The sequence below is a fragment of the Zonotrichia leucophrys genome, chromosome 25, assembly GCF_028769735.1.
Source record: "Zonotrichia leucophrys gambelii isolate GWCS_2022_RI chromosome 25, RI_Zleu_2.0, whole genome shotgun sequence".
NCBI classification, from domain to species: Eukaryota; Metazoa; Chordata; class Aves; order Passeriformes; family Passerellidae; genus Zonotrichia; species Zonotrichia leucophrys.
Window position 1 is genome coordinate 636,525 of NC_088194.1, and position 26,709 is coordinate 663,233.

The 26,709-nt window shown below is 64.7% G+C and overlaps 4 protein-coding genes across 5 annotated transcripts; all 4 read left to right on the top strand.

The window, feature by feature from the left end:
* The first annotated feature begins 197 nt into the window (after nucleotides 1-197).
* SCAMP3 (secretory carrier membrane protein 3) lies at nucleotides 198-3,866 on the top strand. Its single transcript, XM_064732563.1, has 8 exons — nucleotides 198-409; nucleotides 526-645; nucleotides 722-842; nucleotides 919-1,047; nucleotides 1,182-1,341; nucleotides 1,457-1,558; nucleotides 1,640-1,757; nucleotides 2,596-3,866. The coding sequence occupies exons 1-8, from the start codon at nucleotides 293-295 to the stop codon at nucleotides 2,740-2,742; spliced, it is 1,014 nt and encodes a 337-aa protein (XP_064588633.1). The 5' UTR covers nucleotides 198-292; the 3' UTR covers nucleotides 2,743-3,866.
* Nucleotides 3,867-4,043: 177 nt separating this feature from the next.
* Nucleotides 4,044-11,037, top strand: ENTREP3 (endosomal transmembrane epsin interactor 3). Of its 2 annotated transcripts, none has more exons than XM_064732556.1 (12): nucleotides 4,044-4,847; nucleotides 5,413-5,469; nucleotides 5,591-5,701; nucleotides 5,836-5,961; nucleotides 6,057-6,164; nucleotides 6,303-6,463; nucleotides 6,560-6,659; nucleotides 6,741-6,825; nucleotides 6,902-7,483; nucleotides 7,712-7,780; nucleotides 8,586-8,836; nucleotides 9,989-11,037. In XM_064732556.1, exons 1-12 carry the CDS (start codon nucleotides 4,629-4,631, stop codon nucleotides 10,157-10,159), a joined length of 2,040 nt encoding a protein of 679 aa, XP_064588626.1. In that variant the 5' UTR covers nucleotides 4,044-4,628; the 3' UTR covers nucleotides 10,160-11,037. The 2 variants fall into 2 exon arrangements, with proteins under 2 accessions (XP_064588626.1, XP_064588627.1); XM_064732557.1 differs by having other exon boundaries at nucleotides 7,715-7,780.
* A 104-nt stretch (nucleotides 11,038-11,141) lies between these two features.
* Nucleotides 11,142-14,867, top strand: GBA1 (glucosylceramidase beta 1). Its single transcript, XM_064732558.1, has 10 exons — nucleotides 11,142-11,525; nucleotides 11,783-11,974; nucleotides 12,049-12,195; nucleotides 12,276-12,409; nucleotides 12,490-12,662; nucleotides 12,747-12,984; nucleotides 13,096-13,320; nucleotides 13,393-13,556; nucleotides 13,676-13,801; nucleotides 14,546-14,867. The coding sequence occupies exons 1-10, from the start codon at nucleotides 11,459-11,461 to the stop codon at nucleotides 14,646-14,648; spliced, it is 1,569 nt and encodes a 522-aa protein (XP_064588628.1). The 5' UTR covers nucleotides 11,142-11,458; the 3' UTR covers nucleotides 14,649-14,867.
* Nucleotides 14,868-18,678: 3,811 nt separating this feature from the next.
* On the top strand, nucleotides 18,679-23,069 carry LOC135457783 (lysosomal acid glucosylceramidase-like). Its single transcript, XM_064732543.1, has 10 exons — nucleotides 18,679-18,877; nucleotides 19,054-19,245; nucleotides 19,320-19,466; nucleotides 19,591-19,724; nucleotides 20,063-20,235; nucleotides 20,450-20,684; nucleotides 21,336-21,560; nucleotides 22,286-22,449; nucleotides 22,527-22,652; nucleotides 22,725-23,069. The coding sequence occupies exons 1-10, from the start codon at nucleotides 18,814-18,816 to the stop codon at nucleotides 22,828-22,830; spliced, it is 1,566 nt and encodes a 521-aa protein (XP_064588613.1). The 5' UTR covers nucleotides 18,679-18,813; the 3' UTR covers nucleotides 22,831-23,069.
* The last annotated feature ends 3,640 nt before the right edge of the window (nucleotides 23,070-26,709 follow it).

The window sequence follows — 26,709 nt, forward strand, 5'->3', positions numbered from 1 at the left end:
GTGACGGGGTCCCGTCCCGGCCGCCCGTCTCGGGGGTACCCGAAGGAAGGGCGGCCCCGGGGTTGGGGTGGGGACGGGCGCGCCGCACGTGACCCCCGGGACACGTGGCTGCGTCACGCGCGCGCCCCGCCAGGCGCGGCTCCGGCGCGTGCGCAGCGGCCCCCTGCGGCGGGGGTCTCCCCGATGACGTCACGGTGCAGCGGGACCAATCAGCGGCGGGCAGGGGCGGGGCCTGGCGGCGGCGGCGACGCCGGTCCCGCGGGTCCAGCGCGCTCCCGGTCCCGGTCTGGCCATGGCCCAGCGCGGCGGCCCCGCGGTGCTCCCGGACAACCCCTTCCAGGACCCCGCGGCGCTGCAGGCCCGGCCCGGCGCTGTGCTGGATGGCTACAACCCCTTCGAGAGCGACGCGGTGAGCGGCGGGGCCTGCCCGGGCACCGGGGCCTGCCCCGGTACCGGATCTTCTTCCCGGCACCGGCGCCCTCCCCGCTACCGGCGCGGTCTCACCCCTCTCCTCTTCCCCTGCAGCCACCGCCGCCCTTCCAGACCCCGTCGGTAGCGCCGCCGCCTCCGGTACCGGCGGCCGCGCAGCCCCCGCGGAAGGCGAGTCCTACCGAGCCCCGCAACTACGGCTCCTACGGCTCGCAGGTACGGGGGGAGGCGCCGCCGGGCCGGGACACGGGCACGGGCCGGAGCCCAAGGGTTGTGTCCCCCCTCTCCGCAGGCCTCGGCCGCCGCCGCCACGGCGGAGCTGCTGAAGCGGCAGGAGGAGCTCAACCGGAAAGCGGAGGAGCTGGACCGGCGGGAGCGGGAGCTGCAGAACGCGGCCCTCGGCGGTGCCCAGAGTGAGTGGCGGGGCTGGGCAGGGCTGGGACCCCCCTGGAGCCCTCCTGGCTCCTCCTCACCCCCTTCCCTCCGCAGCGAGGCTCAACAACTGGCCCCCGCTGCCGTCCTTCTGCCCGGTGAAGCCGTGCTTCTACCAGGACATCCCCGTGGAGATCCCGGCTGACTTCCAGAAGACAGTGACAACCATGTACTACCTCTGGATGGGTGAGTCTCCAGCAGAGCCTGGCAGCAGGTGGAAGGATGAATTTGGGTGCTGCTGCTCTGGGGAATTGGGATGAACAGGTGGTTGTGGGGTTGGGGGAGCCTGGATGGGCTCCTGAGTCTGTTCTGTCTCTCAGCCAGCACCATTGCTCTGTTCATGAACTTCCTGTCCTCGCTCGCCTGGTTCTGCGTGGATCCCACGTCCGGCTCTGGGTTTGGCCTCTCCATCCTCTGGGCTCTGCTCTACACGCCCTGTTCCTTTGTCTGCTGGTACCGGCCCATGTACAAAGCCTTCAGGTGTGTCCCGAGCCCTGGGCACCTGCAGGATGGGCTCTTCCACCCCGAGCTCCCTGTTCTCCTGCTTTAAGGAAGGTTTGGGAGCTTCCTCACCTTACTCGTTTCTTCCTCCCAGGAGCGACAGTTCCTTCAACTTCTTTGTCTTCTTCTTCGTCTTCTTTGCCCAGAACGTGATGTATGTGCTGCAGGCCATCGGCATCCCAAACTGGGGATTCAGGTGGGCCGTGTGCTGACCCTGCAGAGGTGAGAGGTGGGTGGGGAGGAGGGAACCTGGGGGCCACAGCCTCTTGTTTTGCAGTGGCTGGATCCTGAGCCTGATAGCACTGCGGACTAACAAGGCCGTGGCCGTGATGATGATCCTGGTGTCCTTGTCCTTCACGGCTGTGGCTGTGCTGGGGATCATCATGCTGAAAAAGGTGGGTTGGGATCAAAGCCTGCAGCCTGAGCCATCCCTCATCCCTTTTTGGGGGGAGTTTGGGCCATCACAACTCTGTGTACTCAGGACCTGCAGCCAGAGCCATCCCTTTGGGGAAGTTTGGGTCATCACAGCTCTGTTTATCTGGGGCCTGTAGCCTGAGCCATCCCTTTGGGGAGGTTTGGGCCGTCACAGCTCTGTTTTCTGGGGGTCTGTAGCCAGAGCCATCCCTCATCCCTTTTGGGGGAGGTTTGGTCCATCACAGCTCTGTTAAACTGGGACCTGCAGCCTGAGCCATCCCTCATCCCTTTTGGGGGAAGTTTAGGCCGTCACAGCTCTGTTAAACTGGAGCCTGCAGCCTGAGCCATCTCTTATCCCTTTTGGGGGAGGTTTGGTCCATCACAACTTTGTTTACTCAGGACCTCCAGTTCAAACCATCCTTTTGGGGAGGTTTGAGTCATCACAGCTCTGTTAAACTGGGACCTGCAGCCTGAGCCATCCCTCATCCCTTTTGGGGGCTGTTTGGGCCATCACAGCTCTGTTTCCCTAGGACCTGCAGCCAGAGCCATCCTTTTGGGGAGCTTTGGGCCATCACAGCTCTGTTAAACTGGAGCCTGCAGCCTGAGCCATCCCTCATCCCTTTTGGGGGAGGTTTGGTCCATCACAACTTTGTTTACTCAGGACCTGCAGTTCAAACCATCCTTTTGGGGAGCTTTGGGCCACCACAGCTCTGTTAAACTGGGACCTGCAGCCTGAGCCATCCCTGTGGGGAGGTTTGGGCCATCACAGCTCTGTTTCCCTGGGCCTCCAGCCCTGACCCCATTCCCTGCTGCCCCCAGATCCACTCCCTGTACCGCCGCACGGGTGCCAGCTTCCAGAAGGCGCAGGAGGAGTTTGCCGCCGGCGTTTTCTCCAACCAGGCCGTGCGCACGGCCGCGGCCAACGCCGCCGCGGGCGCGGCCACCAACGCCTTCCGTGCCCCGTAGCCTGCGGGCCCTGCCCCTCCCGGCACCCCGGGGCTCCTCCCGAGGAAGAGGAAGGCCAAGAGGAAGAGGAAACCCGAGTCGCACTTTCACTGGATCCCCCATCGGCTCTCAGAGGCTGCCTCATCCCAGCTTGGAAGTGCTGGTGCCTGAATCGTCTGCTGCTCTTAACCCCCTTTTTCCTCACGGACAGAGGCTGTTGTGGTTTGTGCTGGTCCCCTCCCCTCAGCAGATTGGGGGGAGCAGGGTGGGGAGCCCTGAGCCGTCGTCCTCCCTTCCAGCACCAGCTGCTGGGGGCAGGAGCCTCCCCAGATGGCTGCAATGCTGCTTCCAGGGACTGGAACGGTCACTTGCCTTCCTTGTGCTCTCCTGTTTCCCCACCTGGTGATGACACTTGTGCTCCTTTAGGGTGTGGGAGGGTCCCCTGCCACCCCCGTGTGCCCAGGGGACCCCCATGCTCTGCCAAGAACGTCATCCCCCTCTTCCTCCTGGGGCTTGCTCCAGTGGGATGAGGATGGGGCTGGTGCTTTCCCCAGGCTGTCTCATCCTTTTGTCCCGTCCCTTTCCCCATCCTCTCCCTCTCTTCAGGCCCAGGGATGAGGAGAGCAGGGCAGGGACAGGCAGAGCTCGGGCAGCTGCTGCTTGTGGGGATCCTGCCTTTAGCCCGTGTGGAGCCCAAAGCCAGGCTGGGTGCCGAGGAGCAGCCCCGGCGTTTACATGGCTCCCCTTTGCCTCCAGGGAGGGCTGAACAGCTCCTGCAGCCCCCTCCCCACCTGCTTCGAGGACTGTGACCCCCTTGCTGCCCTCAGCACCCTCCAGCCAAGGCCTTCGGGGGCTGAGCCAGCCCCGGTGTGCAGCCCCGCGCCCCCCTTACCTGCCCTCTGTCCCCTGCCCTGGTGTCCCTGGGGGCCCCCAGGACAGGTCTCACACATTCTGCTTCAGTCCATCTCCTCTCGGATGCTCCGGGGCTGGCGAGAGGCTTTGTGCCTTCAGCCGTGAGGGCCGGTGCCCTCCCGGTCCCGCTGGAACCGGGGCTCCTCCGGGCGTCCCCGCCTCCTCCGCTGCTCCCCGTGTGCTGTTCCCGCCCGCTCCCGGTTTATTTAAGGAATAAATGAAGGTTCACTCTCTTCCTTCGCCATCTCCGTGCGCCTCCCGGGGGGCTGGGGGGGAGCGGCGGGGCCGCTGCCGGTGCCGCGGCTCCCGGGGCCGCTGTGGGCGGACTACAGCTCCCGTCGTGCCCCGCGGGGGCGGCCCCGGCGCGGCCCAGCCCCGCCGGCCCGTGTGGGACCGGCCCCGCCGCTCCCGGCGCTCCAGCTGCGGCCCCGGGCGCTCCCCGGCCATGCTCGGCCGCAGCCTCCCGCCGCTCCGGCGTCCCCGCCCGCCTCTCCGTGCGGCGCCGGGGCTGCGGGGCGCGGGGCTGACGGACCGCCGGTAGCCGCCCGCCCTCCCTTACCGGTACCGGGAGCCGGCTCTGCGCCCACCGCCGCCAGCGGAGGATGCTCCGGTCCGGAGCGCGGCTCCCGCCTGCAGGCGCTGCCCCGGGGGCCGCGTCCCGGGCGGCGGCTCTCGGTCCCCGCGGGGCGGGATGATCTCCCGGCGGGGGCCCGGCGCTGCACCGACGGCCAGGGAGGCGGCGGTGGTCCCGGGGCCGCGCTCCGTGCCCGGCCGGCGGTTCTAGGCCGGTTCCGTTCCGCGTGGCCGTGGGCGCTGCCCGAGCCCCCCCGCCCGGGGCAGGGAAGAGCCGCCGTCAGCATCCTCCGGCAAGGCCGAAAGGTGGAGCCCGGCCCGTTCCCGCAGAGCGGCTGCTCCCGCTGCCCGCGGTCCTGGCGCGGTGCCGCCGGCTGCCCCGGGGCTCCGGGGCCGGCCCCGAGCCGCCGCCCGCCGCGGCCATGCCCTCCCCCAGCGACTCGAACCGCTCGCTGACCGGCCGCAGCTCCCGCAGCCTCACCCACCTCCGCCTCCAGCGCGCCTGGCTGCAGGTCCTGCTCGTCCTGGGGCTCGTGCAAGCCGTGCTGGGCGTCCTCATCGTCACCTTCAGCCTGGTGGCGGCCACCATCACTCCCTCCACCAAAATCCGGCACTCCTGCCCGTCCTGGGCCGGCTTCTCGGTGAGTACGGGGCCGAGGGGGCTGCGCTGCTCCCCCGGGGGCCGAACCGGCCGCCGGTCCCAGGGGAGGGCAGCCCCGGTGCTCCCCCAGCCTCTGCCCGTGCCTGCCGCGGTGCATTGTGGGAGAATCCCAAGGGCTCCCCCAGGGTGACTCTGAGGGATGGGGACCCCCGAGGGGTGCGGGGGAAGTCTGGGGTCCGCAGGGAGGGGTGTGGGGGCACCACGGTGACCACAGGGCAGGGACAGGGTGGTGATGGGGGCTCTGCTCTGGCTGCCGGGTATTGGGGTGGGGGCAGCACCCGGGGTCCCCCGTGGTGACCCTGCAGCACGGCTGCTGGCCTGGGTTTGCTTGCTGCCCAGCCAGAGCAGCCCGCAGTCCCCAGGCCCTGAATCAGCAGTTTCTCCCATCTCGTGGCGCCAGGGCTGCTCCTACAGCCCCACTGCTCGCGGGCTGGCTCCAGGCCTGCGGGAACCAGGGGCCTCTGCCCGTGGGCAGGAGCTGCTCTGGCCCCTGTGCCTATCAGAGCCTTCTCCCTGTGCTCACCCCGGGCCTTGTGCACCTGCAGCTGGCACTGTCCGGGCTGGTCGGCATCGTCTCCTGGAAGCGGCCGCTCACCCTGGTGGTAGGTGTTGGGGGGACACCCTTCCGCAGGCGGGGCAGCCCAGACCGAGCATCCCCCCCCGTGCCCCCGGGTGCTCCGCCGGCTCCCTGCACCGCCGGCAGCCCCTCTCCTCCCGCTGCAGATCGCCTTCTTCACGCTGCTCTCGGTGCTGGGCGTCATGCTGAGCCTCGCCGGCTCCATCCTGTCGTGCCAGAACGCGCAGCTGGTGAAGAGCCTGGAGGCCTGCGAGAGGGTGAGGCTGAGCAGGGACCCCCGGGCTCATGCCTGGCTTGTGGGGGGCTCTGCGGAGCTGGTGGGGATGCGCTGGTGGCTCTCAGGGAGATTACACGGCATCCAGAGCTTCCTCGCAGTGTTTCTTGTCGCCAGGAGAGGGACACGTGTGTCTGCTGCCAGGCCCGCTCGGAGCCCCCGCCCGCCTCCTGCAGCCAGCAGAGCGAGCAGCTCACCATGTTCCCCAACGCCAACTGCCGGAGCATCCGTGTGGCGCTCAAGGTGGAGGAGCTGGGGGATGCAAGGGCTCCCTGGGAAGCGGCCGCAGCCCCGGCCATGGCTCTGCGGGCTCTGCAGCTCACCCCACTGCTCCCCAGGATCTCCTCTTCAGTGTCTGTGGCTTGACCATCTTCTCCACCATCATCTGCATGCTCTCTGCTGTCGTGTGCTGCATCCAGATCTTCTCCCTTGACATCGTCCACGTGGTGAGTCCCAGGCTGGGGTGGTCCCTGGGGTGCCAGGGCAGGACCTGGACCCAGCCAGGTGCAGAATAAAGCCCAGGATGCACATCCCTTGCTGGATCTCAGCCCAGGAGGTCCCAGTTCTCCCTTCTCTCCCTGCAGCTGGTCCCACAGCGCTCGAGCTCTGTGACATTGGAATGCACGTCCCCACCTGACACCTTCCTGCAGAGCATGATGGACTTCGAGGAGTTTGTGCCCCCAGTGCCACCTCCCCCCTACTACCCCCCTGAGTACACCTGCAGCTCCGAGACGGATGCACAGAGGTACCAAGGGAGCAAGGCTTCGAGAACAGGGGGGTCTGTGTGCCCCCAGGCTGGGCTTGTCCCACCCAGAGTGGCTTTTCTGCTTTGCCTCCACAGCATCACCTACAATGGCTCCATGGACAGCCCCGTGCCCCTCTACCCAACCGATTTCCCCCCATCCTACGAGACTGTGATGGGGCTGCGGGGAGACAGCCAGGTGGGGCTGTGGGGCTGTGGGGAGGGCAGGCTGGGCACGATGGGCTCCAGCTCAGCTGAGCCCTGTGCCTGCTGCCCACAGGCCACCCTGTTCGACTCGCAGCTGACAGAGGGCTCCCACGCCTGCACCTGTGACCGTGTCCCCTCCATCGTGCTCAGCGGGGAAGGTGAGCACTGCCCCCAGGATGATGGCAGGGCCGGCTCTGGCAGCTCCTCAGCCATGCCCATCCTCTCCCCTCGCAGTCTCCATGGACAGCGGCTCCCTGATCATGTCGGAGATCATGGACATCCCCGGGGACAGCAGCCCCTCGGAGGACTCGTGCCTGCTGGAGCTGCAGGGCTCCATGCGCTCCGTGGATTACGTCCTGTTCCGCTCCATCCAGCGCAGCCGCGCCGATTACTGCCTGAGCGTGGACTGCGTGCAGTGCAGCCACCACGCCCGCAGCCCCACGCTGGCCCTGCAGGGCCCCTTCGAGGAGATGCCCCAGCCCCGAGTGCGGGGCGAGCGCTCCTATTCGTGCTCCACCGCCGAGCCCGGCCCCGACGGCGGCGGCGTCCTGGTGGGGGGAGCCGTGACCCACAGCTGCAACCGGCTGGTGGGGCCGGTGCGCTGTGCCGGGCCCTGCTTCCCCGAGGTGCGCCTCAAGGACAAGGGATCGTCGCTGCAGGGACGCGGAGGTGACCGTCACACGGACACCGCCACCGCCGGCCGCCCCCGGCGCAACAGCGAGACCTCGTGCCCTTCGTCCCCGGCCCCGGGGATGGCCCCGCGCCCGCTGCTGAGGTCGCACAGTGACCCCGGTGTCCCCATGGCCGGCCGTGCTGGTAGGTGACAATGACCTCCGGGATGGGATGGGAGTGTGGCAGCGTCTGTGCGGTGCGGCCGGGATGTGCCGCAGGGTTTGGCTGTGCGGCCAGGTGGGATTAGAGCCAGTCTGGGATGGAACGAGGGGAGCAGGGGAGGTCTGCTGGGCTGGGAGCAGGGGTGCTGGAGGGTTCTGCTGCCTGGGGTGTGCACACCTGCCCAGGCCTGAGGGCTCTCTCTGCTCCCAGCAGATTTCAGGGAAGTACTTTATACCAAAGCACTGGAGGACACCGTGTCCGACTCCTCCGCTGATACAGGTCAGGGCACTGGGGTGTACTGGGAAGGGAAATGGGGCATGGGAGGTGTCTGAAGCCCTCTGGGGGCTGAGCTCACCCTGTTGGGGCTGGGACAGTGGGGACCAGAGGTGGGACTGCTCCTGCTGACTGGGGATGGGACACAGCAGGACCCCAGGGCTCTGAGGACAGGTTTGCTGGGAGCAGCATCCTGGGGTGTGACAGTGGGGACAGGTCCATCAGAGCAGTGTTCCTGGGCCCTGTCTCAAGAAGCCAGGTTGTCCCGACAGTGTCCAGCTGGTGGGGATGGATCCATCAGGGCAGTGTCCTGTGCCTGTCACAGCAATGTCCTGAGTCTGACAGTGGGGACAGGTCCATCAGGGCAGTGTCCTGTGTCTGATGATGAGGACAGGACTGTCAGAGGAGTGTCCTGTGTCTGTTGACAAGGACAGGACTGTCAGAGCAGTGTCCCAGGTCTGATGGTGGGGATGGATCCATCAGAGCAGTGTCCTGGGTCTGACAAGGGGGACAGGTTCATCAGGGCAGTGTCCTGGGTCTGATGATGAGGACAGGACTGTCAGAGCAGTGTCCCTGGTCTGATGACAAGGACAGGACTGCCACAGCAGTGTCCTGGGTCTGACAATGGGGACAGGTCCATCAGGGCAGTGTCCTGGGTCTGATGATGAGGACAGGACTGCCAGAGCAGTGTCCTGGGGACACCAATGGAGACACCAATGGGGACAGGTTCATCAGGGCAGTGTCCCTGATCTGATGACAAGGACAGGACTGCCAGAGCAGTGTCCTCTGTGTGACAGCACCCTCCCCACAGGGCTGTGCTCCGAGGCCTGCCTGCTCCACCGCTCCCACTGTGACTCCCCGCCGCTGCTCCGGGCTGGCTCCGTGGGGAAGAACAAGCTGCCACCCTCCAAGAAGGTGCCACAGCAGCTGTCCAAGACGGCCACCCGCTCCCTGGGGGACCTCAAGGGCTACCGGGGCACCCGTGGGCTGGTGGCCAGGTTCCTGCAGAGACCCAAGCGCAGCGTGGAGGTGTCTGGGCACAGCTTCCACGGGCACAAACAGGTGGGTTCTGGAAGCCACAAGGGATGGGCAACTCCTCCTTCCCATCCACGCTCTCCCTCCTTTCTCTCCCATCAACACCTCCACCCTGGCCCTTCCATTGTTTCATTCCCCTGCTGCACCCCCATTGTGTGGGCACCCTGGCTGCAGGCAGAGCGTTCTTCCTGCAGCACCGTCCTTGCCCAGCCCTTCCTGGGGGGCAGCTCCTTTTCCTTGATCCCCACCGGAGCCACAGGTGGGAAAATCATCCCTGTTGCAATGGCTTTGGCTTTGCCCCTGAGTCACTGCACCCGGAGGCAGCTGCTGGGACATCCCCACAGCTCAGCTTTACGGGAGTCCTTGCGCAGCCCGGGAGGCCTCGACGGGAACCAACCTGTCCCAAATGCCAGTGTGGGCGCGTGATGCACGCCTCTGCCATCCCTGTCACCTCTGTCCTCCTGCCCCGTGTGCTGCCTGGCCGTGCTGGGGTGGGGGGGATTGAGCACAGGGGGGTGGCACAGGCACTGGTGCCATGGGCAGGGGTGTCATGGACAGGGGTGGCACAGGCAGTGGTGCCATGAGCAGGGGTCCACGGGCAGGGGTGTCACGTGCAGGGGTGTCAGGGCTAGGGGTGCCACAGGACAGGTGTCACGGCAGGGGTACCATGGCGCACAACAAGGTGCCATGGGCAGGGGTTCACAGGCAGGGGTGCCATGGGCAGCGGTGTTACAGGCAGGGATGTTATGGGCAGGGTACCATGGGCAGGGGTGCCATGGGCAGGGGTACCACGGGCAGGGGTGCCATGGACAGGGGTTCACAGGCAGGGGTCCACAGGCAGGGGTGTCACGGGCAGGGGTGCCATGGGCAGGGGTGCCATGGGCAGGGGTGCCATGGACAGGGGTCACAGCAGGGGTGTCAGGGCAGGGTGCCACGGCAGGGGGTGCCATGGCAGGGGTACCATAGGCAGGGGTACACGGGCAGGGTGCCACAGGCAGGGGTGTCATGGGGGCACGGAGTGCCACAGGCAGGGGTGTCATGGGCAGGGGTGCCACAGGCAGGAGTGGCATGGCCAGGGGTACCACGGGCAGGGGTGACACGGGCAGAGGTGCCATGATCAGTGGTGTCACGGCCAGGGCTGCCATCCCTGAGGTTACAGCCCATCCCCATGCCCTGCAGGTTCCCTGGAGTGCCTGGCCGGGTGCAGAGCGGCCCCACGAAGGGATCCACCTGCAGAGCTGCGGGGACCTGAGCTCCACGTCGTCCCTGCGGCGGCTCCTGTCCTCGCGCCGCCTGGAGCGCGGCCGCCCGCGGAGCCTCAGCGGGGCCTGCAAGGAGAGCGCGCTCTGAGGGCACGGCCTGGCACGGACCCTCCGCCCTGGGGAGGGAATCCCGCTCTGGGCTCAGCCCTGGACATTGCTCGGACATTGCTGCTGCTGCCCTGGTGGGGCTGGGCCCTGCCCTGCTGCCCCGGGGGTTCGGCTGAGCCCCTTCCCCGAGCAGGGCTGGGGTTTGGGGCTGGTCCCCTGGGGTGTCTGTGGGGAGCCAGGACAGCTGTGCCTGTCCCCCTCTGCCTGTCTGGGATGGTTATGCCTGTTCCTTGTCCTCTTCCTTCTTCTGGGCATGCCTGTCCCTTGCCCTGTCCCTTGTGCCAGCTGTGCCTATTCCCTGGGATGGCCACGCCTGTCCCCTGCCCTGTCCCATGTTGTGGCTGTGCCTGACGCACGCACTGGCCATCCCCTGTCCCCTGTGCCAGCCGTGCCTGTAGCCTGGCATGGCCGTGTCTGTCCCCTGCCCTGGCCATGCTGTCCCTTTGGCTGGCTATGCTGGCTTGATCCCCGGTCCCTTGTGCCAGCCATGCCCGTCCCCTGTCCCCTCCACTGGCCGTGCCTGTCTTCTGCCTTGTTCTTTGGCTGGCCATGCTGGCTTCATCCTCAGTCCCCTGTGCCAGCCGTGCCTGTCCTCCAGGACAACCTTGCCTGTCCCCTGACCTGTCCCCTGTGCTGGCCCGGTCCCTGGCCTCCTGTGCCAGCGTACCCCGGAACTGCCACGCCTGTCCCTTGCTCTGTCCCCTGTCTCCAGGCCCTCCGCCCCGTTCGGTGCCGGTGCCGGTGCTGGCCGTGCCCGTTCCTCCCCGCCCGGCTGCGCCCGGGCCGCGCTGCGGGGCCGGTCCCGCGGCCGCTGCCCCTCGCTAGAGACCGAATAAAGGTGGTCGCCGCCGCCCACGGCGCCGGTGTCACGGAGCGGGCGGGGCCCAGCGGGGCGGGGCGGGCGGTCAGCTGACCGGTCACGGGGTGCCGGCTCCCGGTTTCCCGGTAGCGGCTCCGCGGGACGGGGCGACCGGTGCCGTCGGGGCCTAGGGAGGCGGCGGGGACCGAAATCGGGACCGGAACCAGGAACGGGACCGCAACCGGAACCGGGACCGGGACTGGCTGCTTTTCTCGGGGAGGGACCGGGGGGAAGCGACCCCGTTCCCACGCGGTTTTCCCGGTTCGCGGGGGAAGGGCCAGGGCCAGGCCCGCCCAGAGTCGGTGCCGCTCCTGCACCGGGTGTGGGCGGGACGAGCTGCCCGGGCGCCCTTAAAGGCAAGGCCGGCGGCGGAGCCGGTGCAGCCGGGCCGGCTCCGAGCGCACCGGGAGCGGCGGGGCCATGGGGGCGGTCGGTGCCCTGTGCTGGCGGCTGCTGCCGGTGCTGCTGGCCGTGCACCGGGCCGCAGGTGAGCGAGGGGAACCCGGGGGTACGCGGTGGGTCCGGGGATGGGGGTGCCGCGGCGGCCCGGAATGGGACGGGAGGAGCTGGGAATACCTTTGGAGTCCGTGGCCGGGGATGCCCGAGGAGTGTCCGGGGGTCCGTGGGCGGCGCGGTGCTCGGTGCTCGGGAGGTGCCGGGATGTGCAGCACGGGGGCACTGGTGTCACCCCCGGGGCAGGGACACGTCCCTGAGGCTGCCCCCCCCATCCTCCGTGCCCCCCAGGCGCCCGGCCCTGCAGCCCCAAGTACTTCGGCCGTGATGCCATGGTCTGCGTCTGCAATGCCACCTACTGTGACACGCTGGACCCCCTGGTCCTGCCAGCCCACGGCTACTACGTCAAATACGAGAGCAGCAAGGCTGGCAAGCGGCTGGAGCGGAGCGAGGGGAAATTCCAGCACAAACTCTGCGCCCCAGGTACTGCCGCGGACGGCAGGGATGGGATGGACCCTGCAGCAACCCGCCGTCATGCTGGGCTCCCCTCCCTGCAGATGTTGTCCTCAGGCTGGACACGACGCAGCGCTTCCAGAGGGTGAAGGGTTTTGGTGGCTCCATCACCGACGCGGCCGCCATCAACATCTTGTCCCTGCCGGAGAGAGCCCAGGATCACCTGCTGCGCTCCTACTTCTCTGAGGAGGGTAGGACGTGGGGGACACAGGTGGGATGGTGGCAGGGAGTGTGGACATGATGGACACCTCGTGTCCCGCTGTGCTGGCAGGGCTGGAGTACAACCTCATCCGGCTCCCCATGGCCAGCTGTGACTTCTCCCTGCATGCCTACACCTACGATGACGTCCCCTACGACTACGAGCTCACACATTTTGCCCTGCGGGATGAGGACACCAAGCTGAAGGCGAGCGGTGGGAGGGAGCAGGGAGGGGATGGAGGGTCACAGGGGCTGAGCTGAGCGGGCCCCTCCACCTCCTCCTGCAGATCCCCCTCCTTCACCGAGCCTCGGCCATGAGCAAGCGGCCGCTGTCGCTGTACGCCAGCCCCTGGACCTCCCCCACCTGGCTGAAGACCAGCGAGTCCTACGTGGGGAAGGGGACACTGAAGGGGCAGGCAGGGGACAAGTACCACAAGACCTGGGCCAACTACTTTGTACGGTGAGGAGCTGCTGGGAGATACCTGGGGGTCTCTCAGTGGTGGCACTGAGCACTCCTCATGACTCACCTCTTCCTCCATGCCAGGTTCCTGGATGAATATGCCAAGCACAATGTGACATTCTGGGCAGTGACAGCAGAGAATGAGCCCACAGCTGGGCTGATCAACAACTACCCCTTCCAGTGCCTGGGTTTCACAGCTGAGCAGCAGAGGGACTTCATTGCTCGGGACCTGGGCCCAGCACTGGCCAACAGCTCCCACCGCCACGTCCAGCTCATCATCCTGGATGACAACCGGCTCCACCTCCCGCACTGGGCCAGAGTGGTGAGTGTGGTGACCCTGGGAAGAGCCCCTGTCCTTGTGAGGGGCTTGGATGTTCTACCTGTGGCGGGCTGGGCCTCTGTGCCCTGTGGGATTGACTCTTTTTCCTGCCAGGTCCTGGAGGACGAGCAGGCAGCTCGCTACGTCCACGGCATCGGCATCCACTGGTACCTGGACTTCATCGGCCCCATACAGGACACAGTGCTGCCCACTCATGAGCTCTTCCCTGACTACTTTATCCTGGCCACGGAGGCGTGCATCGGGGCCCATTTCTGGGAGAGGGATGTGATTCTGGGCTGCTGGGAGCGGGGGAACCAGTACAGCCACAGCATCCTGACGGTGAGGCCCCTGTGTGCTGGGCCCTGGGAGGGTTGGTGGTGCTGGGCAGGCATCTGAGCTGTGCTGTTGCAGAATCTGAACCACTTTGTGGCCGGCTGGACTGACTGGAACCTGGCCCTGGATCTGGAGGGGGGCCCTAACTGGGTCAAGAACTATGTGGACAGCCCCATCATCGTGGACAGCAGTGAAGGCATCTTCTACAAACAGCCCATGTTCTACCACATGGGGCACTTCAGGTGGGTTGGAGCCCACAACATGTGCTAAGCTGCCTTGTCCTGAGAGAAGCAAGGCAAATTTGGCTCCAGAGGAGCTCTCCTGGGGTCTCCCTGAGGTTGTTTCTCGTTTGTCTCTTCAGTAAATTCATCCCCGAGGGCTCCCAGCGCGTGGGGCTCGTCGCCTCCAGAGAGTCCAAGAAGACAGCGCTGGAGTACACGGCTTTCCTGCGCCCTGATGGGGCTGTGGTTGTGGTGGTTCTGAACCGGTGGGTGATGCAGCATGGCCCCCCTGTGTGGGATCCCTGTCCTGCCTGCCCTGTGTGGGACCCCCATCCTGCCTGCCCTATGTGGGACCTCTGTCCCATTAGCCCTATGTGGGACCCCCATTCTGCTTGCTTTATGTGGGACCCCCATCCTGCCACCCCTATGTGAGACCCCCATCCTGCCACCCTTGTGTGGGACCCCTGTCCTGCCAGCCCTGTGTGTGTTACCCCCATTCTGCCACCTGTATGTGAGACTCCCATCCTGCCAGCCCCATGTGTGACCCTCGTCCTGTCACCCCTGTGTGTCACCCCTGTCCTGCCAGCCCTGTCTGTGACCCCCGTCCTCCCACCCTTGTGTGGGACCCCTGTCCCATCAGCCTTGTCTGGGACCCCCATCCTGCCACCCCTGTATGGGACCCCCATCCTGCCAGCCCCATGTGGGACCCCCGTCCCATCAGCCCTGTGTGGGACCCCCATCTTGCCACCCCTGTATGGGACCCCTGTCCTCCCACCCCTGTGTGTGACCCTCGTCCTGCCACCCCTATGTTGGACCCCTGTCCTGCCACCCCTGTGTGTGACTCCTGTCCCATCAGCCTTGTGTGGAACCCTCATCCTGCCAGCCCCATATGTGACCCCTGTCCTTCAACCCCTGTGTGGGACCCCCATCTGCCACCCCTCTATGGGACCCCACCCCTCTGGGCCCTGTGCAGGTGCTGCAGGCGTGACCGCCCTGCTGTCACCCCGCAGGTCCCCGCAGGACATCACCTTTGGGCTGGCGGACACCGTGGGCCTCCTGGCAGCCGTGGCTCCGGCCAACTCCATCCAGACCTACGTGTGGCAGCGGCAGTGACGGGCCGAGGCGCCGGGGGCCGGACGTGCAGCCCCAGCTGCCCGCGGGCTCGGGCCGGGGCAGCGTCCCCAGGGCTGTGACAGAGCCAGAATGGGCCAGGCCGGGGACGCTGAGCGTGTGCAGGAGGGCCGGGGGCACGGTGCCCCTCAGGGTGGAGACCCCACAGGCTGTGAGCGCTGTGTTCTGCTGTTCCGACATTAAACACGGATGCTGCCTTGATGTGTGCGGCTGGAAGGGAAAGCTCCGGGTCCCTCCCCCGCTCCTGGGCACTGTGGCTGGGTGCCGCCCCGGCGTGGAGCCTGCTGGAGCCTGGCGAGCAGCACAGAGCGGCTGGAGCGTCATGGGCACCCCCTATCCCTGCCCAGCCCCTGCCCCTCTGCCCACCTCAGACCCTGCTGAGATGCTCCAGGCATGACTCTGTCCCAGCTCTGAGCATGCACTGCCTGGCTGGGGCTGAGCAGAGCCCAGCTGTGCTCCTGCTGCTGTTGGGGACAGGTTTTAGGAGCTAGCAGGTGGCTCGGGAGTCACCCTGAATGCTCTGGGTGCTGCATCAGGAGCAGGCACAAATCACTTGGACACCCACCCTCGATGGAAGGGCTGTGCAGGGATTGCAGGCAAATTTCAGCTTTCTGTGCTTTCCCTGCCACTCCGGAGCCACCTGCAGCCTGAGGTCAGGCCAGGGGCTCTGTGAGTCACATCTCCCCCAGACCAAGGTCCTGAGGCCAGGGCTGGAGGCAGAATCAGCTCCAGGAGCATGGCAGCATTGGGGGGCTCAGGCTCCCAGCCAGCTCTGGCTGAGCCCCAGCTCTGCCTGGAGCTTCCCTGTTCCCCATGGGGACTGATCCGAGGGGTCCCCACAGTGGTGAGGAAACTGGGGGTGCACCCAGGCCTCAGGGTCCCAGGCAGCTCTGGCTGAGGTCAGGGCAGTGCCAGCTGCTCCTGGGGCTTTTTTAAGACAGGGAGGCTGAGCCCCAGCTGCTCTTGGTGATTTTCTGGGACAGGGAGGCTGCCCAGCTCTGCCTGGAGCCTGCTGTTCCCCATAGGGACTGATCTGAGGGGTCCCCAATGTGGTGAGGAAACTGGGGGTGCACCCGGGGCTCAGCACCCACCACAGATCTGGGGTGCCTGGAGCAAGCGGGGGCAGGAGCGGGAGTGGGTGCAGAGTGTGGGCGCACCCAGGAAGGAGGGAGGGAGCTGGCAGGGTGTGAGAGCAGGAGATTAGGGCAGGGAGGTCATAATTTCAGGGCGGCGGGGTTCCGTGCAGGTGGGATGTGCCCAGGGGTGCTGTCAGGACTGACAGCCGCGATACTGCGTGGGCTGAGCGCAGCCCAGGCGTGGCCGCTGAGTGACAGTGTCACCCTGGGACACTGGCACGCCACGGAGCCACAGCGATGCTGCTCGTGGGACCTCCGGGAGCTGTCGCCAGAGCCCTGTGAGAGCAGCGTGCTCCTGCCCCGAGGCTGTTTGTGTTTGTCCACAAGAGGGAAATGTTTCTCCAGGATCACGCAGCGAGCCCCATCCCCATCGCCCCGCTGCCAGCATCCCTCTCCCGGTGCAGGGCCGCTCCCCCACCTGTTCCTCGCTTACCTGCCCCGCTGCTCACGGCTGTGGCCGGATGCTGAATCACCCCGGTCCACGTGTCCCGGTCCCTGCGCTCGGCTCGGTGCTCAAGGACCGACTGGCTCCGGGATAAACGCAGCGGGGGCGAATCCTCCGACGTCGCTGGGCTTGGCTCTGCTCATTAATTCTTGTGCAAAGCCTTGGCTCGTGTGGGGTTCGCGGTGGCTGGGGGATGCTGGGGTCCCACCTAGAGCCAGTGGTTACCCTGGGGATTGTCCCCACGTGCTCTGGGCTGGGGTCTCGCTGTTGGGAAGGAGTTGCTGTGATGCCACACTGAGGCTCTTTGGCATAATTATCAACAAAGTCGTGATCCCCTGAAAGGTGACTCAGCCCAGCTCCGTGTCCCTGTGTCCCCATCCACACTGGCCTGGCTTAGGGACAAAATTCACCCTCTGGCTCCTCTGAGGACAAAATTCACCCTCTGGCTCCTCTGGTGGCTCCTTTGACCCCATCTCCTTGAAGGAACCCACCTGAGCACTGCAAAGGGCGCTCACACCATGCCACGAGGCCCCTGCGACCCCCAGGAGCTTCCCCCTATTTGGAGATGGGCCACAAGAAGCAGCTTTGGGGGCTTGGTGGGGCTGCCTGGCATCTGCTGTGCCAGCAGCTCCATGCGAGGCGTTGCCCGGCCCCTGGGTCTCACTTTTCCTGCTCAGCAGGGCGCTCTTATCAGCTGCTGTTGATAAGGATGAGCCTCAGCAGCCTCCGCAGTGTTTTGCTTCCAGGAGCTGTGGGACCTGAGCCAGCTGGGGGGCTGTGGGTGATGGGGGGGCAGGAAGAACTGGAGCTTGGAATGGGAAGGGGTGAACAGGGGCATCCTGGATGGCTGGAAGTGAGCTCCAAGGTGGCTGATTGCCTTAGGAGCTATTAATCCCTCCCCAAAATTGGGGCTCATTAGCCTGGGTGTAACAGTCTGGTCACACCTTAATCACACTTGGGAGGTGGGAGAGCCGCAGTGCAGCGGGACAGGGACAGGAGCTCCCTCCTGGGGCACCTGTTTGCCCCGTGAGATGTCACCAGGGGCTGCCTGGCCCCATCTGCCCCGGCCCCAGAGGCTCCAGGTGTCTCATGGCTCAGCTCCCAGCAGAGGGGTGGAACTGTGGCAGGGCCCATGGCAGGGCAGTGCTGGTGCTAGGAGGAAATTTGATGAATTGATTTGCCCCAGAGCTGTATCTGATATGCCAGAAATGGAGAAAATTACTCACAAAGTGCTGCTCCACCCACGGAGGGAAAGCTAACGGAGCAGTTTAACCCTGTGCAGGGCAGCCCTGAGCTGCTGATTGATGCTCCAGGCCAGCAGAGCTGTGCCTGGGAGCTGTGGCTGAGATGTGGCCACTCTCCATTCCCACACCATCCCTGTGTGGGGATGCTGAGGATGTCCCCACAGTGAGAATGTCCCCACAGTGAGGGGGAACATCCTGGGTGATGGCACCAGGTACGATCTGTGTGCCCAGGTGAGCTGGCCCAGTTCAGCTTGGCTCGCTGGGCTGGAGGGTGACTCCTGGAGGAGCAGGGAGTGCTACAGGAGCACCAGAGCTGGGCTCTGCTCCTGGTGTTGGGACAGCAGGGTCAACTTTGAGGGTCTAACTGCTGTTGTTGACAGCTGGAGTGCAGCCCTGCTTGCCCAGGGGCTGGGGTATTGCCTGCTTGCTTGCACTGCTGCCACTGTGTCACTGCTGTCACTGCTGTCACCTTCCCCTGCACATGCTGAGTTGGGGAGAGTGATGCCAAGGGCTTGGGCAGGCAATGACAACAGCCCCAGCTCCCATGTGGCCACCCCTGCTGTGCCCCTGTGCTGCCCTGAGCTGTGCAGCCACGTTCACTGACCTTACCTGGGTGTCCTGGACCCTCCTGCACTGCCCTGTGGCTCCTGGGGGACAGTGGGGACAGCAGGGTGGCAGGCAGGGATAAGTGGATGTCCTGTTGGAGGTGCCCGGCAGGACAGACAGCTGTGCCATCAACCTGCCCTTGGCTCTGCTGGGCTCTCAGGGTGGTGATCCAGACCTGCCTGACAAAATAATCAGTTCTTCCTTCAGTGGGGTCTCTGTGACCCTTCCCTGTGCTGGCTGGACCTTTCACTGAGGCCCAGCTGCCAGCACCATGTCCCTGTCCCTCCTTGCCGTGGCAGCGGAGGGCCAAGGGGACCCGGCGAGCCGGTGATCGGCGGTCCTCGCCCGAGGGCAGGTACGGGCCGGGAGCGGAGCAAGGAGGAGCTGTGGGGGTGGGAGAGGGTGTGCTGCGGAGGGAGGTCTCCGAGCAGCTCCCTGTAAAGGCCAGGTGGGGAGGCTGCAGCTGCTGAGGAGGAGGAGGGCTGGCGGCAGCGCAGGTCGGGAGCAGCCGGGGTGAAGGCGGGCGGGCTCCGAGCAAGGATGGACGCTCCCCGAGCGAGATCAGGGGGTTTGGGGGGAATGCAGGGTGTGACAGGAGCTCCGTGGGGTTGGGGAGATGGGGCTGATCCCTCCATCCCCCTGCCGTGCCTGAGGGTGTCCCCGCCGCAGGTGCTGCTCCTCGGGACCTTCCAGAGCTCGGGGAACACGGAGGGGCCATGCGGGCTCTCGTCATCCTGGGCTGGCTGCTCCTGCTGCTGCTGCCGGTGTCTCAGGTGGCAGGTGAGCGCGGGGACATCGCGGGGGTGGCAGCGGGGCTTGGGCACCCTGGGGCAGCGCGGGGCTGGGTGCCCGGGAGGTGCCCGGGATGCCAAGCGCGGGGACAGTGACATCTCCCCGGAGCAGACGGGGACACGTCCTTGAGCTGGCAGCCACCCGCACCCTCCCGTGCCTCGCAGGTGCCCGACCCTGCATGCCCAAGGATTTTGGGCACGGCTCGCCGGTCTGTGTCTGCAGTGCCACCTACTGCGACACGCTGGACCCCCTGGTCGTGCCAGCCCCCGGCTCCTACGTCAAATATGAGAGCAGCAAGGCCGGGAAGAGGCTGGAGCGGAGCGAGGGGAAATTCCAGAGCAGAATGAGCACCCGAGGTAGCGCCGCTGGTGGGTGTTGGTGCCACCGCGGGTCCCCGAGCAGCAGGGACCGAGCCGGGCTCTTCCCGCAGGGCTGTTGCTGACGGTCAACATCTCCACGCTGTACCAGCATGTGAAGGGCTTCGGAGGGTCCCTCTCGGATGCTGCTGCCATGAACATCCTGAAGCTGTCCCAGCCGGCCCAGGACAACCTGCTGCGCTCCTACTTCTCCGAGAGCGGTGAGCAGTGAGGGCACGGCGGTGGGAGCAGATCCTGAGGTCACCAGAAGTGGCTGTGCCTGTCCCCGCTGCAGGGACACCGTCACCTGCTCTGGTGCCTCTTGACGCTTTTCCTGCTCCTCAGGGATCGAGTACAACCTCATCCGGGTGCCCATGGCGTGCAGCGACTTCTCCGTGCGCCCCTACAGCTACGATGATGTCCCCAAGGACTACGAACTGAAGCACTTCAGGCTGGCGAACGAGGACGTGGAGATGAAGGTGGGAGGCTGAAGCCGCTGCCATCAGCACCTTGTCCCCTCTCGCGCCGGAGCTCCTGCGTGTGCTGGGACCCCCAGGACCAGGTGCTGCTGTCCCTGCACGCCGTGGCAGGGTGCATGGGGACAGCCTGTGGGAGCTGGCACCTCCTCCGGGGCACGTCCTGGCTCATCCCAGCTGGCACTGGCAGGGTGAGGAGCCGGGGCGCTGTGCCGGGGGGGGTGGTGCTTGCCAGCTGCCAGTCCCTGCTCAGGTCCCTTGAGTTCTCCCATGCTTTGGGCTCTGTGGTTTTGGGGAGCTGCAGTTGGAGCTGACCCCATCCCTCTGCCCCATCCCTACAGATTCCCCTCCTGCGCCGAGCTTTGGCCATGAGCAAGCGGCCGCTGCTGCTGTTTGCCAGCCCCTGGACCGCCCCAGCCTGGATGAAGAGCAACGGGGACGTCCGTGGGAAGGGGACTCTGAAGGGGAAGGCCGGGGACAAGTACCACAAGACCTGGGCCAACTACTTCATCAAGTACCGTCTGTGGAGCCAGCCTGGGATGGACAGCGGGAGGATCAGGGAGTGGGGTGGGGTCGGTGGGACAACACATCTGATTCTGCCCCCGCTTCTCCACACCAGGTTCATCAAGTACCATCTGTGGAACCAGTCTGGGATGGACAGCGGGAGGATTGGGGAGTGGGGTGAAGTGAGGGGGCAGCACATCTGATTCTGCCCCTTCCTTCTCCAGGTTCCTGGATGAATATGCAAAACGCAACGTGACTTTCTGGGCGGTGACGGCCCAGAACGAGCCGCTGGCGGGGCTCTTCACGCCCCCCCAGGCCCCCACCATCGCCTTCACTGCCGCTCAGCAGCGGGATTTCATCGCGCAGGACCTGGGCCCCGCGCTGGCCCGCAGTTCCCACCGCACACAGCTCCTGATGCTCGATGACCAGCGCATCCACCTGCCGCACTGGGCCAAAGTGGTGAAGAGCAGCTCCCCTTCCTTCCCCTCCGCCTCGCTGCCCAGCCCCAGGCTCTTTGGGAGATGGAGCCGTGGCCTCTCCCAGCCCTAGAGAGAGTGGGAGCAAACCGGGTCTGCCGGAGCGGCCGCCTCCGCCTGTGCCCGGCGGGAGTGAGGACAGGAGGTGGCACCCACACCCTGGATCCCCGGATCCTGCCGGTGCTGCTGGTCACCAGCACCTTTTCTGGGCAGAGTTTTGGCTGGTTTGGTTTCCCCCCACGATGCTGTTTGGGGATATTGGTTTAAACAAGGAGGAAAGAAAGTAAAATGTGCTCCTGTCCCAGCCTCAAGCCAGGCAGCGTGCTCCTCCTTTCCCTCCATGGCTGCAGGGCTGGACCACCCCAGGGGGGTGTGGAGGGAGGACAAGGCAGAAGTGGGGGCAAGGGGCCCACTGAGGGGCAAACCTGTGCCCACCCCCTTAGCACTGCACCCAGCAAGGTGCCAAACCCCTGTTGGGGCACCAGATCCATGCTAGGGTGCAGTGCTGCAGGGTGTGGCACCCACAGCATGGGACAAGAGGTGGCCTTGAGAGACCACATGGAGTGCATGAGTCCATCCCTACAGGCTTCAGGCATGGGTAGCCTGGGTGTGAGGCATCTCCTTTGCTCCGCAGGTGCTGGGAAATGCCACAGCTGCCCGTTACGTGGCTGGCCTGGCCGTCCACTGGTACCTGGATGCCATTGTCCCACCTGCCTGGAGCCTGGAGGCCACCCACAAGCTCTTCCCTGACCATTTCCTTCTCTACACTGAGGCCTGCACTGGCTTCTTCATGTTCCGCTTCGCCGTGTCCCTGGGCTGCTGGGAGAGAGGAGACCACTACAGCTACAGCATCCTGACGGTACTGCCCTCACACAGGCCTCACACCGCCCTCACTCGGCCCTCACACTGCCCTCACACAGCACTCACAGTACCCTCACTCTGCTCTTACACAGCCCTCACTTGGCCCTCACAGTGCCCTCACATGGGCCCTTAACAGTGCCCTCACACAGCCCTCACAGTGCTCTCACATGGCCTCACTTGGCCCTCACAGTGCCCTCACTCTGCTCTCACAGGGCCCTCATAGGCCTCACTTGGCCCTCACAGTGCCCTCACTCTGCTCTCACAGGGCCCTCATAGGGCCCTCACACAGCCCTCACACTTCCCTCACTCTAGTCTCACACCGCCATCACTCAGCCCTCACACCATCCTCACACAGGCCTCACACGGCCCTTACTTGGCCCTCACAGTGCCCTCACTCTGCTCTCACAGGGCCCTCATAGGGCCCTCTCAGTGCCCTCACACAGCCTTACAGTGCCCTCACACCACTCTCACAGTGCCCTCCTCTGCCTCACTCTGCTCTCACAGGGCCCTCATAGGGCCCTCATGCAGCCCTCACACAGCCCTCACAGTGCCCTCACTCTGCTCTCACACAGCCCTTACAGGGCCCTCACAGTCCCCTCACACAGCCCTTACAGTGCCCTCACACAGCCCTCACACCACTCTCTCACAGCCCTCACTCTGCCCTCACATCCCCAACTCAGGTCTGTGGGGACCCCCACTCAGCCCCTTCCCTGCTCCCCCCAGGTCATGAACCACTTTGTGTCCGGTTGGACCGACTGGAACCTGGCCCTGGACCTGGGTGGAGGCCCCAACTGGGTCAAGAACTTTGTGGACAGCCCCGTCATCGTGGATGGCAGCAAGGATGTCTTCTACAAGCAGCCCATGTTCTACCACATGGGGCACTTCAGGTGGGTCAGGGGAGCTCAGGTGCGGCCACCAGCCCCAGAGCAGGGGCAGAACCCCTCTGCTGGTCCTCTCCCCACAGCAAGTTCATCCCCGAGGGCTCCCGGCGTGTGGGACTGCACAGCAGCCGCCGCTGCCTCCTGTGCCAGCTGGAGCACGTGGCTGTCCTGCGCCCTGACGGTGCCCTTGTCCTGGTGGTCCTCAACAGGTCAGCCCAGGTAGGGATGAGGGTGGTGCTCAGCCCCAGCCGTGCCTGCTCAGCCTCTCTCTTTCTCCCCAGGTTTGGCCGGGATGTGCCCTTTGGAATCCGGGACCCTGCCATGGGCTTCATTGAGACTGTGGCTCCAGCTCACTCCATCCAGACCTACCTGTGGCGCCAGCAGTGACAACCAGGGGACTGCTGGGGGGCTCCAGGGGTCAACTCTTCATCCACCCTTTCCAACATCCCTCAAGGGTGGAAGAAGAAGATGGGAGTGCACGAGGGGTTCTGTGTGTTCCTGGCACTGGGACCTGCTGCTCCCCATCCTCCCGGCACTTCCCATCCCCCTGGAAGTTCCCTCAGTCTCCTGGAGCACACTTCCACACGTGGCCCCCTTGAAACCTTCGCGTGTGCGGCGGGCGCCAAGTAAAGCCATGACGCGCTCCCTCCGGAATGCGCCGTTGTTCCCGTCAGTGTTTCCTCTGCGCGCTCGGAAATCGCTCGGTTTTCCTCGCCGGGGCCAGGGCTGCCCCGGGGGCTCCTGCCCCCGTGGCCTGCGGGTGGCTCCTTGTTTATCCCTGCAGCTGGAGCCTCTGCTGCTGCCAGCCCTTGATTCGTTCCATATGCGCTGTTGGTTTTCCCCAGCCTACTTTTTTTTGGGGGGGGAATTAAAAAAAAAAAAATCCAAATGTCAGACGCTGTCTGAAAGGCAGAGTAAATGATATCAGTGTGCCCATCCACCAAACCTTATGGATAAATTAGGTTGGTGCTACCTCTCCAGGGTGGCCTGTGGACAGAGTCCCCTCTATTCTGGCTGTGGCCAACCCAGGCCGCAGCCCGCAGTGACCTCCCCGTCCTGTTTGCTTTCCCTAAATACCAGTTACAGTATTCCCTGTGCCTTTGGGAACATTACCAGCACCTTTGAAGTGCAGGAATGAGAAAGCCAGAGCTCTCCTTGGCCAATGCCCCTGTGTGAAAGCCACGGAACTGCTGAGGTTGGGGAAAATGAAAAACCCAGAGGCTTTACAGCTGGTTTATTGGAGTGTGGTGTGAAGGTGGCACTGGGCTCCGTCCCAGCCCTGTTCCTGGAGCACACCAGCCTGTCCTGTGCTTTTATCCATGTTCCTGGGGAGTGCTGGCCCCAACGGCAGCTGGGTCTGGCTGCCTGTGCTTAGAATCATAGAATGGAGTCATGGAATCCTTGAGGTTGGAAAAGACCTCGAAGATCATCAATTCCAACCCAAGTTCCCCCAGCGCTGCCAAGGCCAGCCCTAAATCACGTCCCCAAGTGCTCCTTACACATTTATTAAATCCCTCCAGGGATGGCAACTCCACCACTGCCCCAGGCAGCTGATGCCAGGGCTGCACAGTCCTGTCCATGAAGAAATTTTCTTTAATATTCAATCTAAACCTCTCCTGGGAAATGCCACAGCTCTCCTGATGCAACTTGAGGCCTTTTCCTCTTGTCCTCTCCCTGTTCCCTGGCAGCAAAGCCTGACCCTAACCTGGCTGTCCCCCCTGTCAGGGAATTGTGCAGAGCCACCTGAGCCTCCTTTTCTCCAGAAACCCCCCCAGCTCCTCTTGGAGCTCCAGACCCCTCCTCAGATCCACCCCCTTCTCAGATAATGCTTCAGACCCCTCCTCAGCTCCATCCCCTTCCCTGGACATGCTCCAGCCCTCATGAGGGGCACAGAACTGACCCCAAGGATTTGAGGTGTGCCCTCATCAGTGCCCAGGTCCTGTTGCCACACCATTCCTGACACTTTGCGAATGTCCCCTTCCCAAGGTGACGGCCCACACGGAGCCCTCACCCCTCGGTGTTCAGCAGTGCCCAGGGGTCAAACCTGCAGGGAAAGGCTTTAGCCCAGCCCCTCTGGGCTGGCTCGCTGCTCCTGCCTGTTTGGAACCACAGCAGGATGGTTGTGAGGGGTGGGGTGAGGCTGAAGAACCACCCCCATCATCCTCACTGCCTGCAGCGTGGGCTGGGGGATCCCTTCTCTGGGGGCAGCAAGAGGAGCAGAGCCTTGGGTGGGAGGTGTGTTTTCTTCATGGGATGGGACTGTTGGGGTACATTCCTCGAGCTTTATTTGCAGAATCACCCTCATGACGTGGCTGAGACAACAGGAAGGTAAAACTCATGTACAGCCAGTAGCAGCTGAAGAGTTCTTTGTTACAGAGCACTTGAAAAACTTTCTAGCCAAGAGCACATTGCTAAAGCTCACAGACAATCGTTTTAGCCAATAACTAAAAGTACTAAAAATACTAAAAGTACTAAAAGTACTAAGAGTACTCGTTAACATTTTCTTCTTTCAGACTTTGCAGCTGCTCTGTTCTTTCTGTTTCTAAGGCCTGCATTTCAAGCTTTCAAATCGCCTCACCTTTGCTGTTTCCCACGGGGGGCTGTGACCCTGGTTCCTGGCTGGGGATGTGACACTGAGTGAGGGACGGTGGTCCCTGGGTGGGGGTCTCTTCCTGGCCACCCCCCCCAGCTGCCCAAGGGGACCCCGAGGAGCTGCCACTCCCCCTCCCCGTGCCTCTGCCCGCCTCCTGTTTCTCCTGCGGAGCAGATGCCTGTAATTAGGAAGGATCCCAAATTAGACGGTGTGGAGCCCAGACTTGTTTTGCCGATGATAAACCGCTGCTGCCGGCTCCACCCAGCCCGCTGCGGCGTGGGGCTCCGGCCTGTGGGGCACGGCGGGGGCGAGGGGACTTGGGGGGCAGCCCCTGCTCTGTGCCCACTCCAGGAGGGGTCGGGAATCCCTGCCATGAGCTGCTGCTGCCTCTGCCCATGCCAGGAAAGGTCCTGGAGCAGCCACAAACGGGACACAGGTCATGGTGGTGGCACTGGTGGCACAAAGCCCAAGTGCTGCCAAGAGCAGGGACGCAGGGTGGGCACAGCCTGCCCTGTCTGAGGTGTTCCAGGGACACAGAGCTGCTTTTCCCAAGGGAAGCAGGGCAAGTCTGGCTATGGGGGGTGATGGAGGCACTTGGGGGCTGGAGAGCATCCTCCCCTCCCCAGCTTCCCTCTGGCCACTGGAACAGGTTTCAGGAGAGCTTTGCAAATGCTGCGGTGTGTGGAAAGCTCTTTGGAGCCAGGTTGCAAAATCATCCCCGGGCTCCTCTTCAAACACAGAGTCCCATGAGCTGTCCCATTCCAAACTCACCTTTCCTGCTCCTCCAGAAGCGTCCCCTCCCACCAGGCTCAGCTGGGACACGGGACCTGCCACCGCTGCCACAGAGACGCAGCAGCAAGAGGTGGTTTGGAGGCAGGTGAGTCCCCTGGGCCCGAGGTGGGAATGGGGACAGAGATGGGCATCAGGATGGGCATGGGACAGCCCTGGGCAGCAGGACAGGGCTGAGGCCATGCCCTGGCCAAGCTGGGCATCATTCCCAGGCAGGAGTGGGAGGCAATGGAGGTGGGACAGCTGCCTGGCCCCACTCCACATCCTACAGGAGCTACAAGAGGGCACCATCCCACCCTGGCAGAGGTCCCCAGGTGTCCTCAGTCTGGCACCAGGGTCCTGAGGCTTGGAGGTGGCTCCTCCTGTGCTCTCATTGACAGGCTCCTTGCCCAGCAGCATGGGAAGGACAGGACAGGGTGTAAGCACCTGAAAGAACAGAGGAATGTGGGACTCTCCATGCCAGGGGCTGGAGCCCCAAACCACTCTGGCTGGACAAGCCCCAGCTTCCAGACCTGTGGGATTGGGAGTGTGGAGCTGTTTGCTCCTGGGCACGGCTTGGGGGGCACTGGGGATACATGGGGTGATGCAGCATGGCATGGCATGACATGGCATGGCATGGCACAGCTGTGGAACGGGTGAGGAGGAGAAGGAGTGGGAGGGAGTTGATGGGAGTGAACAAAGTTGCTGGGTACAGCCAGCGTGGGCAGCTAGGAGCAGCAGGCTCACACCTGGGGGCTGCCCACACCTGGGGGGCTGCACCCCCACCTGGGACATGGCCAGAACTGTTGGTGGGCTCTGGAGGGGTGGGATGGAAGGTGGGCTCTGGGCTGGAGCAGTGGGCAGAGGGCAGGACAGGCTTAGCCCTGGCATGAGGGGTTCAAAGG